The sequence below is a fragment of the Mercenaria mercenaria genome, chromosome 16 (genome assembly GCF_021730395.1).
Source record: "Mercenaria mercenaria strain notata chromosome 16, MADL_Memer_1, whole genome shotgun sequence".
In the NCBI taxonomy this organism is placed as follows: Eukaryota; Metazoa; Mollusca; class Bivalvia; order Venerida; family Veneridae; genus Mercenaria; species Mercenaria mercenaria.
In genome coordinates this window covers 55,001,890-55,020,519 of record NC_069376.1, presented here as the reverse complement: position 1 = coordinate 55,020,519, position 18,630 = coordinate 55,001,890, and the positions used below count along the sequence as shown (strand labels likewise).

At 34.2% G+C, this 18,630-nt stretch overlaps 1 protein-coding gene across 3 annotated transcripts; it reads right to left on the bottom strand.

The window, feature by feature from the left end:
- Nucleotides 1-201: 201 nt before the first annotated feature.
- On the bottom strand, nucleotides 202-6,946 carry LOC128549722 (uncharacterized). Of its 3 annotated transcripts, none has more exons than XM_053527129.1 (3): nucleotides 6,688-6,946; nucleotides 4,838-5,311; nucleotides 202-2,649 (listed from the first exon to the last, which is right to left on the bottom strand). In XM_053527129.1, exons 2-3 carry the CDS (start codon nucleotides 5,307-5,309, stop codon nucleotides 1,658-1,660), a joined length of 1,464 nt encoding a protein of 487 aa, XP_053383104.1. In that variant the 5' UTR covers nucleotides 5,310-5,311; nucleotides 6,688-6,946; the 3' UTR covers nucleotides 202-1,657. The 3 variants fall into 3 exon arrangements, with proteins under 3 accessions (XP_053383104.1, XP_053383105.1, XP_053383103.1); XM_053527130.1 differs by having other exon boundaries at nucleotides 6,712-6,946; XM_053527128.1 differs by having other exon boundaries at nucleotides 4,838-6,946.
- Between the last annotated feature and the right edge of the window lie 11,684 nt (nucleotides 6,947-18,630).

The following is an 18,630-nucleotide window of genomic DNA, read 5'->3' as shown; positions in this document are numbered from 1 at the left end:
ATTGTGAATGTTTAGAAATAGCTATTTGATTGATTTAACAGGCCTATTTTATCACATATAAAGGACATTTATGTTGAACTGTGATAGACGTATACAGTACATTTGAATCCCTTCCTGTCACAGATACCACCACCTTCAAATAAGACAAGGCACTAGTCTGGTTACTGGTTCATATGTGTGATATAATCAACACAAGGCATATTCAGTGGAAATGTCATTTATTTTATATGACGAAAATATAGAAAATATACACCGGACATATGTCTGCATATAAACAACACACATAGGTGGGGTCCAAATAGGTGGGGTCCAAACCGCCACAGCAATGTAAAAGTATAACATGTTATCAAAAATCAAGGAAATAAGGAGACTAGACAATGTAAACTCATATTATACTACCATCAAGTAAATAAACGACTAGACTAAAAGTAAACTCTTAAGGCGTGGCATGTAAGCCTACGCTCGAGCAGAATATAACACAAGACTAAGACACAATAATCTTAACATTTTGCCAGTTTTAAGGTGGTGGCTGGGGAGGAGGAAGGACAAATTCTTGTTCAAAATTAAATAGCTGCGGCAATGTTTCCGTTATCAGCAGTGGGCGATCACGTGATGCACCCACGCTAATTATGAATACCAACGAATCGATAGAAAGATCGTTGTCGTCCGAGATGCCACCTTCTAGACTGGGACCTAAGCGAAGTGACTAGAGTGACTCAAATAAATTTCACTACGTTCAAATCACATTTGAATCCCTTCCTGTCACAGATACCACCACCTTCAAATAAGACAAGGCACTAGTCTGGTTACTGGTTCATATGTGTGATATAATCAACACAAGGCATATTCAGTGGAAATGTCATTTATTTTATATGACGAAAATATAGAAAATATACACCGGACATATGTCTGCATATAAACAACACACATAGGTGGGGTCCAAACCGCCACAACAACTTGTGATTGCAAATGCAAGTTGCCCCCACCCCAGAAACCAGACTAGTTTATGTAGGTCAATTATAACAAATTTCTAACTAAATTGCAGGATAAAAGTACTATGTATATATAAAAAACAAGGTAAAATTACGCCGTGCGAAAAGCTCATAATAATCTCATTTAGGTTCCCAAAACAAGAGCAGACTTCTGCTGACCTCTTGTAATTCTATACTAACATGAAAAAAGACTAGGATTTCTATTATGGTATAACAAACAGGATAACTTGAACAATCAGTGACAATCATACTCGACAGTTTCTTCTGTTCCATATAATTTCCTGTGTGGAAACAATCCAGTACTGGCCTTTTTCAACATAGAATTTTTCATAATAAATAATTTCTTAAGGAGCAGTCTTTTACTGTCCTCCTTTAAACTAACAAATTGATAATACAAACTATCTTAAGGAGCAGTCTTATGCTGGCCTCCTCAATACAAACTAACTGTTATAATAAGTAATCATTCCTATGGAGCAGTCTTATACTGGCCCCCGTTCCTTATCCATTAACGAAAACTATATGCATATCAATCATTCTGCATATTCCAAAATAAAGCACCATAACTTCTTGGTATGAACATAATACAACTATACATCAAACCTAGTCATGCAGGAGCAGTCTTGTACTGCCCTCCTTCAGAATAGCCAGAGACATACAGTTCAGCTTTATAGACTTAAGGTAGGTAATCTAACGTAATTCTGTAATGCACTAGACTTCCAGCGGCCCATTCTTTTGATTGCATCTTCATGAAAGCCTTGAATAGCACAATGAGTGGCAGCACCAATCCTGAAGGAGTGTGCTTTGTATTTTGATGTTTCTAAACCTATAAATCCTATCGCCGCTTTCAGGTAATCATTGAAAAAACGATAAGTTATCGCTGTCCCACTTTCTAATTGAAAAAAAGGTCCCGTTACATGCTTAGCAACTGACAAATAAAGTTGTGTGGCAGCTACCGGACATACACATGACTTGCGCTTGTACACAGGCAAAAACAAAGTAACCGCCTGTTTACTATGTTTGAACTTCCGTAACCGCAGTTCCACACCAACCGTTATCCCATCAATGTCGACTAATTTGACATCAGAAAATTGTAAGACAGAGTCTTCTATTTTACCTGGTTTCACACAAATCTCCCCAATTCTCAAAAACCCATGAAATGCTAGTATACACATCGTTGCAAAAGCAACCCGTGCATACAGGTTTGGTATCACCTTAGGTAAGGCTGTAACAAGCTGACGCAAAATTTCATAGGTAATTGGTAAACGAGAGTCGCCTATCTCAGAATCCCTAAAATCTTTTGCCCCTTTGAAGAATTGCTTCACCAAGAATGAGCCACTGAAGTCATCATACCCAAAAGCTTTATTTATATACGCTAAAGCTGACGAATGTGCGGCAACAGTATTATTTTTGTACCCTTTATAAATGAGGCTAGCCAAAAAATTCAACAAATTTGATACTGATACTGGCAGGTGGTGTAGCGTATTGTTGTCTTCACAAAAACTAACATAACGTTTCCAATATAATAGATAAAGTTTCTTTGTTCTTTCACTAATGGCGTGCGACAGTATGCTTTTGGCCTGAGCAGTCAAATTTCCCACAGATGTTCTGGGATTGGAATGGGATTGCGCTTCAGGTGTGGGGCCAATTGGAAAGCTTTCTGAAATTCAAAACGAGAAAGACTATCAGCTACCAAATTGTTTCGGCCCGGTACATGCAATGCCCTACAAATGATATTGTGCTTCATTGATAAAAGAACTAAATGGCGAACCCAGTTCATCATTATCTTGTCTTTAGAAGTCATTTTGTTTATCACATGAACGGTAGCTTCATTATCAGAATGAAATATTATTTTGTGGTTAGCCATTTTAACACCCCAAAGCTCTACTGCAATAACAATAGGAACAAGTTCTAAAATGTTAATGTGATGAGAATGAAAATGATCTGGCCACCTTTCTGCTACCCATTCTGACCCAAAAACTGCCGCACACCCTACTGTTGATGCTGCATCCGTACTTAGATGCAATACATCCGAATTAATCCATTCATCCCTCAAAAACATACAACGACCATTAAATGAATCTATGAAGTTACACCACATGGAAATGTCTGCCCTTGCTTCTGTGTTTAACCTTATGAAATGATGTGGATTCAATATCCCCCTTGTTAAGTCATACAATCTGCGAAGAAATGCACGTCCAGGGACTACACAGCCACAGGCAAAGTTTAGCAAACCTAAAACAGACTGAAATTGTTTTAGGGTGACCTTACGATGTTGTTTAATAGACTGAAGTTGTGATTTAATTTTTACAATTTTATCTTCGGGTAGTCTGATTTCCATAGCATCTGAATCCACCTCTATTCCATAAATGGTTTAAACAAGTGGTTGGTAGAACCGTTTTTTCCTGTTTTATAGGAATATTGATATGTTTACACATTTCTAAAAATGTTGACAAACTGTTGTGACATACTTCTGTATTGGCTGGACCGACAAAGAAAAAATCATCTATTATGTGGCTCATAGTGGCATTGAATTTTGACTCCATCACCCATTGTAAGGCATTACTAAATCTTGTAAAAATTTGACAAGAAATATTTAGGCCCATTGCTAAACAGCAGTCAATAAAGTAATAGTTTTTATTACCCAATTTCCAAGAAAATCCTAGCAAAAATTGTGATTCTTTGTGAATAGGTACCAAACGAAATGCATTTTCAATGTCAGTTTTCGCCATTAGACAATGTCTACCACATTTTTTAACGTTTTCTACCACTGTATCAATCGAATCGTAACTAACTTCCGTAAACTGTCTATCTATGCAATCATTTACTGCTTTATTTTTTGGGAAAGAAAGATCATGTATGAGCCTAAATTTACCCTGTTCAGATTTTGGAACAAGGGCTAATGGAGAGCAGATCAAATTTTCTGGGCGAGATTCGAAAGGCCCCAAAATTCTTTTATTTTGAAGTTCTTGTAATATTTTCTGTGTAGTTATTTCTTCATTTTGAAGGGCTGAAGGGTGGTTCTTACAAGATTTTGGTACGGGTAGTTTTCCTGTTTGAAATGGAATCTTAAAGCCTTCTTTGAAACCATCTATAAGAAATGATTTTTCCTGATCCGGGTAGCCAACCAAATAGATATCTAAAATATTACTTTTTACCGGTGTTGGGACGAAAATTACTAGTTTTAACCCCAACAGCTACTGGACCGGAGTTTGTAGATGGAGGTGGAGGTGGAGAACGCATGCTTCTTTGTTTGGCAAAACAATTGTACTCAGGGTGTGATTTTCTACAAAAAGAACAAATGTGTGGATGCATGCAGTTTTTGTCAAAACAACCAGTTTGTTTATTATATTTGAAGCAAGGTCTGGTTGGTTTTAGCGCTCTTATTTGACCGTCTTGTCTAGCAATCAAGGTGGTAGCCTTCAGCCATAGTTCTTGTTGCAGATGACCCCAGGGTAAATTTTGATGTTGGCGGTATGCCCTAAAATTGCGGTCATAGAAATTTGCTACCTCACCTCCATATACCCGCTCCAGGTCTCTTATTAAATTAACATATACCAATAAACCAGAAATTTCGGCTGGATGCTTTTGAACATAAACATCTATAAATGTTAAAAATGCTGTTATCCATTGTGTAATGTTAAGGTTCTGGGACTTTGGTGCCGGGGCTTCCAGTGACAGTCTACCTTGGGGAGACACTTTAAGGTTCAGATCTCTATTTTCTTTCTTTGAGAGAATGTCAGACATTTCTACAAAGTCATTGTTCCAAATTGCTTGTTTAAGTTTTAGAGGCACTAATGACCCAAGAGCGGCACCACAAGCAAACAAATCCGTTTGCGGCACAATACCTGGGGAGGGAAGATGTATATTGCCACCGCCTGTCAGTAGGGCTGTAATGTCTTCACGGATATCGCCTTCCCCTGTCTGTTTACCCTGACTCGAAGAATTTGCGTTGACATTGTTAATAGTTTGAACTGTGACTTCCTGTGTGTTTTTGACTCTCTGTATATCCAGTGTGTCACTGTCTATTTCAATATCAATATGATTGTTTGGCTGTGTATCATGTGTGTTATTGTCATCGGCATAATCAATGGTTTCATTTGATACCACTTCACTAACAGGAGGATGCGCATGTTTGTTGCTTGGTTTTTGTGTTTGTTTTTGAGCAGCCTTTTTGCTTGTTTGTTTTTCATTGTTCTGATTATCTGCTTTTTCAGGAACAATCCCCTGTTCTTTCAGTGCTTTTAATACAGCCGTTACTGTTGACTGTACAAGGTTCTGCTCCCTCTCTTCACGTCTTTTCTTAGCTGAACTCGCCATGTCTAAAATAAAATAAACAATAAATAGCAACATAGTGTGAGCCTCCTGTAGAATTATTTATGTACCTAGTTCATTTACTTATTCATTTTCTATAAGATCAGGAATACATGCATATTCTTGCTGCATGTGCAAACAGCCTGGCTGCTCACATACGGAGAAAAAAAAAAAAAAAAAAAAAAAATTTGCAAGGGAAATAACTGCAACAGCTTTATTGTAGTTAAGCTTTTTGGATTGTTCCCCTTGAATTATTTCAAAACTATATGTTATTTATTATTTTGTTCTTTTTTCCTTTCCTTTTCGCCCGAAATCGACAAGAATCCCACTAAAATTATGCACAATTAAAATGTACTAAAAACACACAACTCAGTTGTGTACCTAAAAATAGCCATCAGCTATATCACAATGAAAAAACATAACTCGGTTATGTACATCAAAATAGCCATCAGCTATATCTAAAATATAAGCGCATAACTCAGTTATGCACGTAAAATAGCAATCAGCTATAATGTATATAAAGGCATAGCTAACATGCCCCAATAAAATAGCAATCAGCTATCTCTCAATAACAAAAGCATAATTATTACATATACAAAAGCTATTGTTGTGCAAAAATGACGGTCAACAATTTTGCAGTATAAATGCACAACCCAATTACGCACATTTACACAGTATGATGACATTACAATTTCCATGCCGACACCCTAATAATACAGTCCCGGATGCTCCTCAAATATTTTGGATACCCAACTGACTTGGATAAATGGATGCCGTCAGACTCAAAAATATCCCCAGATGGATTCCATAAACCACACCGGTGTTTCCATAAAACAATTGGCAGACCTGTCGTTTTAATGGCTGCCTCAATTGCAATGTTTGCATTAATGACACGGTCATTATACCCACTGAAAGGTTCAGCGTCCCTCCGAATAATTTGACATACAGCCACTTTTTTCACGTCAAGACCTTGTATCAAATATGCTGCAAAACTTGTCAAGTTAATTGCAAATTGATTTACTGACAAATGAGGAAATGATATATCGTTCGAGCCAATGTCGATAATGACTAGGTCCCTCCCTGCAAGGAAGCTATCCTGCGAGTGCAACTGAATGCGGCGCCGTAAAGAAAGGCCCCCGATTCCCTTGCACCATATAGAATATTTATCATCAAGACCTAAATTATGCGGCATCGTGCCTTTGTCAATCATTTTCTGAAGCCGTGCTACAAAACTGTGGCCAAAAATTGCCACTGATAGGGCCATATCGTGTTCTTTGTTCTCCGAGTCGGAGCCCGACTTCCTTTGTTTACACACCAAAGTACCTGAATACACCGCCTCCTCGCAAGAATGGACCCAGTCACCAGTGCCAAGTCACACCGTTACCCTTTAATGAAACAAATACTCAGCTGCTTTATGTATCCTGACGATAACTGTCCCAAAAAACACAAATTCTTGTTCAAAATTAAATAGCTGCGGCAATGTTTCCGTTATCAGCAGTGGGCGATCACGTGATGCACCCACGCTAATTATGAATACCAACGAATCGATAGAAAGATCGTTGTCGTCCGAGATGCCACCTTCTAGACTGGGACCTAAGCGAAGTGACTAGAGTGACTCAAATAAATTTCACTACGTTCAAATCACATTTTGCCTTAGCGGTCACTTACAGGTATTAATCATTAAGCGGCCAATCAAGAAACTTCGCAAACTGACTATTCTATTGTGCCGAATAAAAAATACTAAGACATTGTTTTGATATACTTATGGGCAACACTTCGGCTGATACTACAATACTGGGGCTTATTTGAAACTGAATAAGGAAGATCAAAGTTTAAACTAGTATCTACAATGTTTGACATAATTTGTTTTAGACAGACACTATGGATGTATTTAAAGTTGTAAGAATTAAAGTGTACTACACGAATATAATTTTTCTAGTATGATAAATATATAATTTTTTATTCGTATAAAATACTCACGAGTACAATTTTGAAGCAATGGTAAGGATAAACGTGTAACAAGAAGTTATCAATAGGTTCAACACATCTGACCGAAAGAGTTTTGCTACTGATCATTTAAATTCTAAATTTGACTGGAAACTTATTCTGTCACGCTCTTTGGAATGAAAGTAGCTAAATACGTCTCTCATTGGTATAAGACACTGTTTTGTCCTGCTATTTTTGAATTACCTTACATTTACAGTATTATGGTTTCTTTCTGTTTATATTATTCGAACGCTGTTATTATGAGCTTTTTTCTCTCATTTTGTTTTACAAATGCAATGACACTGCAATTTATTCCCATATTACCAAGTAATGAGATCCAAGCAACTAAAAGGGAAAAAAACTTACCTTGTGGGTATGCATTTTGCTATTTACATTTGAAAGCAATTTCACCTTTTTTTCATAGTATTTTAGATACTTTTCTTTGCATTTAGAGGCGTTTAGATTATGACGCAAATGTATCTGATAACATATACTGTTATTTTGACACAGACAGTAGACATTTTTTGACCGGTAACTTGATTCAGTATTATATCTTATAAATCTTTTTAAGTTTACTTAAATTTCTCTACTGGCGTGTCTGAATCATGAAACGATCATGAAAGGATTTCAAATCATGCTAACCTGACATCCATTTCTTGTAATAGTGGTAAAACTTTTGTTGGTATTAACCAGTATGGTATTTATCTACATTTAAGCAAGATGAACATTTGCAGTGAAATAAAGGTCTACAGTAGAAGTTATTAAATGAATCACAGTTGTGAAATATTTACTAAGCTGTAGGACTAGGAGTACCAAAATCTGCATTGAGCAAATATAAAATATTTATTTTGACCGTATCCCAGAGTTTCAGATATGCATATGCAACAGAAGTGTTTTATCACTCACTGCACTTGCTAATAAATTTCATTAAAAAGTGGAACGTCTTAACTGAACGACTGGAACGTTGAGGTCTGATAATTCTTCAAACATGTCCTCGTAAGTAGGAGACCGAAAAAGATGAAATCTAAATAATTTGCGCAAATGATCTGTAGTTTTTTATGAAGGGGAGGAGTGGAGGTATGTGGTGTTTAAGACCAAAAAATATCAACCTTGCTACGGTCCTGTATTTTCTTCTGAAATACAAATCTACAAAAATACAGTTTACTAATATATGCGCAAACATTAGTACTAGCCTCATACCCTGGCCTGATCTGTTTTATTGCTTCTTTCGATATTTGATAGACTTAAGCCCAGCTCTAGCTGAAAAAAAAATCGAGATTGAGCTTTAATGTAATTTTAGGTCATAAGTTATATCAGTTTTTAACTAACGATTGGCAACTTTTACAACATCTTGGTTTTAACACTGTAATTACATGTACATGTGAGAGGTAGACATAGTGTAGTATCGTACAATCTTGAACAATACATTGTATGTAATGTAGCAATGGTAAGTGTATAAGCGTGTAATTAGACTCCACACCGCTGACTCCACACCGCTGGCCGAAAGAGGTTTAAATTTTCTACTCTTCCATTAAATCATTTCATTTATGGTATGAGGCTGCTGTCTGTTCTATTATTCGAACGGAGTTATCAGGTGCTTTTTATTCCTATTTTATTTCACGAATTCAATGACACTTCAACTTATGCCCATATAACCAAGTAATGAGGTCCAAACAACTAAAAAGGCATAAAAACTTATTTTGCGGCATTCACTACGCTTCATACATTTTAAGATCATTTTTTCCACAGTATTGTATATATATCGTTTCATTTAGCGTGTTTAGATTACGATGCAAGTGTAACTTAATGACTGCAAAACTTGATTAATATTATATTTGGTAAATCGTTTGAAGATAATTAAAATTTCTTCTCCATACTTGCGTGTCTGAATCATGAAATGATATCTTAATATGTCAAGCTGACATAGCCTTCAGTGCTATACTTAGAGATTTAATTTTAAGTACAGTCAAACTTGCTTGAGAGACCACAACACTCAATGACTCAGATAATAATCCTATCTTGCATTCATCCATACATCTGTATGTCACAGCTTAGTGAAAAGTAATTTCAATGTCATGTTAATTCTCATGGTAAATATTGAATAGTTTTTCTTATTTTTATATATGATATGGTTCGAAAACATCATATCTAAATTCAGATTAAATAGTGGCTCTGAATTTATTTTATTAGACTTAAAAACCATTTTCTGATATATAACAATATGCATGTATCTCACAATTTCCATCATTGAGAGAAGTTATTCCCGCAATAATTATCAATAGCTTGATAGGTAGGACTATCTGCAGGAGCGGCTACATGGAAATTAAAAAACATTAAAACAACATGCTCAAAATGATCAATTCAAGATTTTTTGGTCTTGCATGTTATATATAAGCAAAAAACAAGAATTTTTCAATTGCTTTTCAAAATTTAAAATTTGGATACTATCTCTATAATATGAGACCACTTTCATTAAGATATCTGAAATGCGCGCAGTTTAGTTTAGTTTAGTTTATTTACAAATAAGCATGAGTCCCACTTTATGTGGGCAGCATCAGCATATACATTTCTATAATACACACATTCAGTAATATATCACATGACCACCAACTGAAGTATGATACTGAAATATCTCACAAATACCACATAGTTATAACAGAACAGAACAGAACAGAACAGAAGTTTTATTAACAACTTGACTTGAACATAGACGTTCATCGTCACATAAACTGTACAAGCATGCGTGTATACGAGAGAGTATAACAATATATATACATATGAAATAAAATAAACTAAAAGCATGCTTAAATTGTTCAAATTGCACCTCTTAATTTTTAGCTACCAAATTAGTACTAACTAATTTATTAATTTTTGACTCCATTGATAAATTTAGCAAAGTGTTTATATATGGTGTAATGACATTTTTTACATATCAATGAATGAGATCAAATTTCACAATCTAACAATATAATCAATTACTTGTGTTTAGGTGAATCAAAGTCAAGACGAGAAGCAAACTATACTTTACTTTGTTAATGGCAATAAATTAATCATGTAGCCCAAGAATGCATTAATATTATGACACACGCCGCTGTTCAATAATAAGTATAATTAAACTGCATTAAACAATAGTGCAAATCCTTACCGAAACGAAATTGTAAGGGTTACCAACTACCAAAACAGCACTGGTTCTGCCCAGAGTTGCCTAGACTTGATAAACCTTGCGAAACGAAAGTTAAGATTTATCTGAGGCTATATTTTATGCTTTATGGTATCATCGTTAAAACCAATACAAGTGCATTCGAACCTGATAGTGAATAGAGATTGCGGAAAGTACCATATAAGACATAAACAGTATCATGTAAGACTGCATTATTTTAAAAGTTACATTTAACTCCCAAGCCATCAGTTACCTTTCTTCTTAGCTACAATACCACCCACGTGTAGACACTAAATATATGCACTATAATAATTACTAAGTATACCATACATCTCTAATGTTTAACAATATCGTTTAACATATGGATACTTTTTTTATAATTGGAGTATACATTAATCATACAGATAATTTAAACAGTTTTGTCTCTGCTTAAATGCTTTAATGCAGAATAATGCTAATTTATTTAATATCTTTACATTTGAAACATTGAGAATTTCTATGAATTTTATCATGTTAGGTCGTCTACTGTAGTACCTAGGTATATAAATACTTCTCAAATGATCATATACAGGACATATAAGAATGAAGCGAAACTCATCTTCAATATCATTTTTCTCACAAAGAGTACATTTCCTTTCGTCTCTTTGGATATTACGGTGCCTTCCAGTCTCTATATTTAACTGATGAGAGGATAGTCGTAACTGTGCAATGGCATTTCTGTATTTAACATTACTAAGTTTTAACAAATAGTCAGAGATTACAAAGTTCGTTTTTAATTCTTTATAAAGTGATAATGAAGACTTAACTGAAATATCTTGCCTCCAGTCATTAATGTACATATCTAATAATCTGCACCTTAACAATGGCAAAATACTTTAGCATTGACCGAATTTGGAAATAACCATACATCATTAAAACCTGTTCTCTGTAATTAATCCCTGACCTTTGAGGCCCAGTTAATCACATGTCTGTCATTATCAGCCTCTAATCTGAGATTTTCAAACATACATGTTAACAAACAATTACTGCTTTTTTCTAAATGCAATCTAAGATAATATTTTATAATTCTAATGTACCTTATTATTTGTAATGGGAATCTACCTAGCTCTCCATATATTGCTGAACTACATGTAGAGTTTTTAACATTTAACAATGACTTTACGTATCTTCTATGCACACGTTCTATGTTTTCTGTCTTCAGAAAACCCCAAACTTCACATGAATAATTTAATATGGAAGCTACATAGGCATCAAACAAATTCAACATAATATTTTCGAGTATTTCCAATGACTTTGTAACCGAAAACAGTGCACTCATCGCTCTAAGAGCCTTGCCTGTAAGAGTTTTCGTAGCATTAATAAATGAGCCACCGTTGGAAAGAACTATACCAAGATAATTAAAATTATTTACAATTTCTATTACTTCATTAGCATACTTAAATTGTTCACTGCTTTGCTGTCTACCTCCTTTCCTAAATATAACTATTTTTGTTTTCTGAACATTTACTGTAAGTTTCCACTTTTTACAATAAGATTCAAAATTATTCAATGACTGTGAAGCCCTTCCGCAGTTTCTGAGAAAAATAACTGCGTCGTCTGCAAAAAGTAACAAATATATAGACAATTGATCAAGTGTTAAGCCCGCAGACGAATCCTGTTGCATAAATAATTCTACATCATTTATGAATATTGAAAAAAGTAAAGGAGAAATTATCTCCCCTTGTAATAGTCCTATATCACAATTGAAAAAATCAGACAATCTATTTAAATGTTTGACACACAATTTTACCTCACTGTATATAGACCGTATAACATTAAATAACTTCCCGTTAATACCGCTTTTAATAACTTTCAACCATAGTCCATTTCTGTATATCGAGTCAAAGCATTTCATGAGATCTAAAAAACAGCAATTACAAACGTTTTTTCTTCTTAATTGATTTCAGTAAAGGAATTCAACAAAATATAGCATCTATCGTGCTGTAATATGCTTTGAAACCAAACTATGCGTCTGTAAGAATATCAATACTGTACTGTCCATTTCTTAAGCCTTTCTTTCAGAACCACCGTAAATAATTTAGCAAAACAACTAATCACGTAATACCTCTGTAATTATTAGGATCATTATTATCTCCCTTTTTATAGACAGGTATAATTTCTCCTTTAGACCATGATTTAGGGAAACACTGTTTACTTAGAATAAATTAAATAAAATTTCAAGAGGTTTATCCAGGACATCAATACCTTCTTTAAAATATTCAATATGATACAATCAAATGAGCAAGATTTATTTGTACCCAATAGTTTTAAAGCTTGTCTAATCTCCTTAATTGTAAAAGGCGAGTCTAACTCTTCAAAAGTTGCATCTACATTTACATTACTATCAAATTCGTCCAAAAATTCTTGGCATTCTACATCCTCATCTATTCTAAATCCTGTTGTTAATTTTTTGAAATGTTCATAAAAATCATTTAAGTTAATGTCGTCTCCAACACATGTATTTTTCTTATGCTTAAACATTTTCCAAAAATCCCTTGGCCTTTTCCTTTTCATATCATTCATTTTCGATGCAATTTGTCTATTATATTTCTTTTTTGCAATTCTACAACAATATTTATAATAAATTTTCTTATCGAACAATATTCTTTTATTTTCAGTTGTTTTATTGGCAATAAATTGAGCAAGTGCCTGCTTATAATTATCACGTCGTATCGTGTTTTACACTGTTGTCATATAACATACCCATTCGAAAATGAAAATTGAAGACATATTTGTCACACCCTATATAGCTCCCTTCGGATATAGTTCACGGGGTGCTGTATTCGACACACGTTTTCGTATATAGCTCCTTGGGACAGAGGAGCTATATACGACAAACCCGAATATGACTCCTTATACATGGAAAAATTAAAATACTATAACAGTACTGTCCGAGTAATAAAAACATGAATATTTGGCAGAGTGTCATTTTTATGACCGAGGCAAGTGCCTCGGTCGCCCCAATAGTCGCTACGGCCATGCTATATAGCATAGTTTTCGCACAACATATGCGCCCGTTAGTTTATATTCCAGCTTACACTGTCGCTGTCAGTTAGTTCATGTTCTTGCGAAAGAAGTTTTATGTTATGCATACCTAAATAAAACGTGGCGTTTATCTGACTGAATGTTGATATATTTTCTAAATTGATTCATTTTGACATTACAACAGAATGAAGTCTTGCAATCATGCGGTTTTGTTCGCCTTTGAACATATCATTTCTAAACAGTTACGATTATAGATCTACGTACAGCATTTCAAAACATCGTTGTGAGATTTCTCTCAAAAATATATGGTCACTTAAAAGTTAAGAACTTATATCAGATACACTTATTGATTGTTCGTAAGTATGGAATCTTCCCGTTTATACTTTTTTTATATAAATGTGTGACATTTTAGATTTCGATTAACTTATAAGTATAACTTTATGACAACATTTGATCTTTTAGATCTTTTAGATCTGACATGTGATACGCACTATTTATCCAAGTGCTGAATTTCAAAGATGTAATATTATTTTAAGAAGATTGACAAAATAATTATTACTAAGTACATTAATTTTGTATTACATTTCTGTATTGTATTGTATATGCAAAAACTGTGTTGCTTCTTTCAAATTTTCGTTTCACGTCAGCCATGCTAAAAAGTTTATACATGAACATATATACATTTACTCAACTGAAGATGTAAGAACCAAGCAAACATGACCATATGCCTTTAAATTAGCGTTTTAGAGTGACAATAATCGCAAATACGTTGGCTATTTCAAAACTCTTATTTTTCTGTAGATCTGTATTAACTATATTAATTAAAATGTACGCGAACCTTTTTAACGTCATTTATTTTTTTCCGAAATCGGTATCTTAAAAGTAACAAAAACATGTTTGAAATGCAGAAAAACGCACTAAATGGCACCCTCGAAAAAAAAATCAAGGGGAGCACGCCCCCGGCCCCCTACCAAATGCCTCCCTATTTTTTTACCTCTGGCTACGGGCCTGTAGTTGTCATAAAGTTGCCTTTATTACGTTTATTTTTGTAAATATTTTATGTATAATTATCTCTCATTCGAGTTCGATGAATATTGAATATGAAATTTTAACAGCGATTTCCGGTAGTCACCGTTATTTATTTCCTCTCACTGCTATGCGTTTTGAAAAAGTAGCTAAAAATCATATGACAATGGGAAAATCGGAGATTTCTATGACAAAGAGTTATCACTTGCAAAGGCCGTGCAGTCTGTAGTTCAAAGCTCAAATTATGATGTCAAAGAAGTAATCTTGAAAGGTCATGAGCGTGTTCCTGAGGCAAATAGTATCAAATGACCCATGCTGAATTTGCCCGAGTTAAACAGCACTAATTTGATAGTCTGAGTACCTTAAAGAAGATTGTTTAATTTATTATATGCTGAGACAGCTAATGTTAACATAAGAATTTAAAAGGTGTATTGGCACCGAGGCTTCATCCTTTTTACAGGAGGTGCAAAATTGTTGCACAAATTCTTGCACTAAAAGATCCACGCATACAAATATACATGCACGTACGCACGCACGAACACGCAAAGCAAAGCAAGACGGTACCCAACTAGTTTGTTCTTAGTGCCCACTTGTTTTATTTTTTGTTTACCGCTTTGTTAATGTCTTTCTTGATTATTAGATCCTAAAGTGTGAGGTTGTTCACTGTTCAAGGTTTCTGACCATTTCTAAACGATGTTCCAATTTTCAGCGTGCCTTTTGTCCGTAGAGGTTTATATGTTATGTATATGTATATTGTATTGTGGTGTGCACTGGTATACCGACTCCACGTTTAGATACGGAAATAATTTAAGATGTTATTAAACATTTTAATTTGAACATTTGGTAAATTTCGTATAATTCGGGACCAAAGGAGTAACAACGACTAAGCCGTTTTAATTGCCACGTTTTCATCAACAGGCGTAAGACGAATCCAAAGCTAGGCGTAAACAGGCGTAACCTGGTTATAACAATGAGTACAAGTTGTCAAACAATGCATATTTCTAAAGTAGAAATCAATATATTTTGCTAGAATGTGTTTTGTATAATGATTTATCTGAAAAATCTTAAGCCGTATTTTTATAAAAAAAAACAGGAAAAAAAGACCGAACATACACAAATCAACTGAATTGAAAAAATCTGAAAATATAACTTAGGTCATTAGAAATATATCGCGTGGTTGAAAACAAAAAGTCTTATGTTTTATTGTTTAACCCACGATGAGTAGTCTCAATTCAAATTTCATAATTTTTCTTTGTAATTGCACTTCTAACGTACTAGAACTAAAATACATGGTCTCCTGTCACAACTTTGCATTTGTTAGGAAAACTTTTGTGAGACTAAACACTAAAACAGCGAAACTATTTGACACAACGAAGTTTATTTCTCATGAATGTACCCTTTAAGCGTATATCCGCCATCGACAATCATTTTCGAAATGTGTTGATAATTGTCAAGTTATTAACTCTGTATCCGGGATCATTAACTCTTTTTGTTCACTTCATTGAAAACAGAACGCGGGATCATTAACTCTTTTTGTTCACTTTATTGAAAACAGAATCCGGGATCATTAACTCTTTTAAATTTGTTCTCTTCATTGAAAACAGAAACTTTTGTAAACGCATCTACCCACTCGGTTGCAAACGACCTTTAGAACATATTTTATTTTGTTTTCCCATACAAATCACAATATTTTACTGACGTATGTAATTTAGAAATATTATACATTTACGGATAAACGCTGAATAGTATCTCTAACGTCTACCCGGATGAAATTTTAATAATTTTAACTCATATTTACCAGTTTCTATAGCCTAAGTGTCTTGCAAACTATTCAAAGCCTGCAATATCTGTATCATGTAATGGATCTTAAGTATACATGCAATGACATGTTGATATAAATTAAAACAAGTATATGCTGTAATCCCGGTTGAATGAAATATTTTAGAAGAACATTTACAAGCAAAAAAAAATAATACCAGACTCGATTTAATTAAGTCTAATAATGGGAGGTATTGAAATATATAACACCCCTCATGCCCCCTTATACTGGCTTAATCGGACTTTACATTGAATGGAATCCGCAACACTGAAAGTAAGCCCACCTTGCGCAACCAAACAGACATAAAACATACTTGGTTTAATAAATTCTGACCATGAAGTAATGAAATGTTGTTCACAACCCTCATGCACATGAGTAGTGAATAGGTTCTTTGTAATAGGGTCTAATATATTGTTCCCATGTTTTGCAATAATTATCTTCCTTGAAACGAACTAGCAGACATTTTGTGTGCCGAGTTTCAAAATATATTATAGGGATAGTTTACAAAATTAGCCAATAACAAAATAGTAAAGCTATAAAGACAGTAAGTCTTGGTATAATTCTTTAAACATTTAAAGATAACATACATTATGTAGTAACAATAAAAGAAACTTATTTGTCAATAAATAAAATTTCATGGCACTGTGAGGAATTTTTCCCTAATCTGTAGTAAGTTTAAGGTTAGGAATGACCCTCAAAATGGAAGCTTGGAGAGATAATGTGTGCAGTGTAAGAAGCATTTATGCAATAATTATTCCAGATATGTATTTGTCTGTCAAGCAACAGCTTAAAATAAAAGATGTTTCTTAGCATAACTGGTTATTTAACTGAAATGTTTAAATTCTTTATTAACCCGAACAAAAAACTCTAATGTAAAGGATATGAATCTGCCCTGACCTAGCTGCACGTTTTTTTATCATAAATTGTTACTTGAAACTTTGAAAACATAATGTAAAGATGGTAAAGGGACAAAGGGGCGCCTTTATATACGTCTACTAATCTGAGATGTCGCCATTAAATGTAACATAGGATCCAAGGTCCTTATCTCACTTGATCCATTTAAGCTTGGTTGAACCGTAATTTTCACACAAATGAATTCGTCACACGTGTCAAAAGTTCGTACGAATTCCTCAAACACTGCGTGACAAATACGTACGAATATGTCACAAATAGGTATTGTGAAATTTCGAGCCCCATTTTAAACCAGCTCTTAGTACCAACGAAATTTTCACAAATATTCACACCGTGTTAGGAATTTGTACGACTTTTCACACATGTGACGAATTTGTGTGTGAAAAATTACGGATCAACAGAGGGTCAGAATAGCAGAACAACTCCAGCAGCATAGCAGAATAACTCCAGCAGAATAGCAGAACGACCAATTTCAAGGGCATATTTGTGGGGAGAGGGATCAAGGTCAAATTTATTTGTTTATTTATTTAATAGCAACATACTTGGTCGCAAAGAATTGCAACAAGTATTATAATTAACATTTTATGTATAAGAGTATTTATTTTATCATATTAATTACCGCCAACAATAAATCTGTTATTTTTTTCCTGAAAATGTCCAATCGGACTTTTTTCCAGCTTTTAAAATGATTTTTTTTATTTATCGCTGAATTTGTCTCAAACCAAGACAAAATAACTGTACAACAGAAAACTTAGTTAAATATACCATTTATTTCTTTGATAAAAAATCGGAAAAAAATCCAGCACGCCGAAATATGGGAAGAATGTCCGACTGGATTTTCAAAAACTCCGATCGGACACCATGTATCCAATCGAATTTTCGATCGGACAAATTTTTTAATTGATTTTTTTTTTTTGTACATAAATAATTTTGAAATATTACAAAACTCATTCATTTATTGCTCAATGGTCAATAAACTACCATCCAAACATAAATAGAAGTTTCTAAGTCACTTAGAAATAGTAGTGAAATTTGCCAAAATCCTGGTGGCTGTTAATAACTGAATGTGGCGCCAACTGCTTTTCGGCGCCATAAAAATGTAAAAGACATTCTGATTGGCTGATCGTAAAATTGGTAACATCACCGGAAATGGAAGATAAAAAAACCGCATGATGCGGTTTATAAAAAGAACGTGCAACAGGTTCAAATGTATAAAAAGCGCATCTTGGGGTTTAAAAGCGCATCTTGCAGTTTTAAAACCGCAAGATGCGCTTTTAAACCGGAAGATGCGGTCTCAGTCAATAGAGAAAATTCTATATTCTGTTTGTAAGTACATGTAGTACGTCAATCCTTCGACATCCAATCAAAATTGTCTATGTCAGATGTTTACATTAATAGAG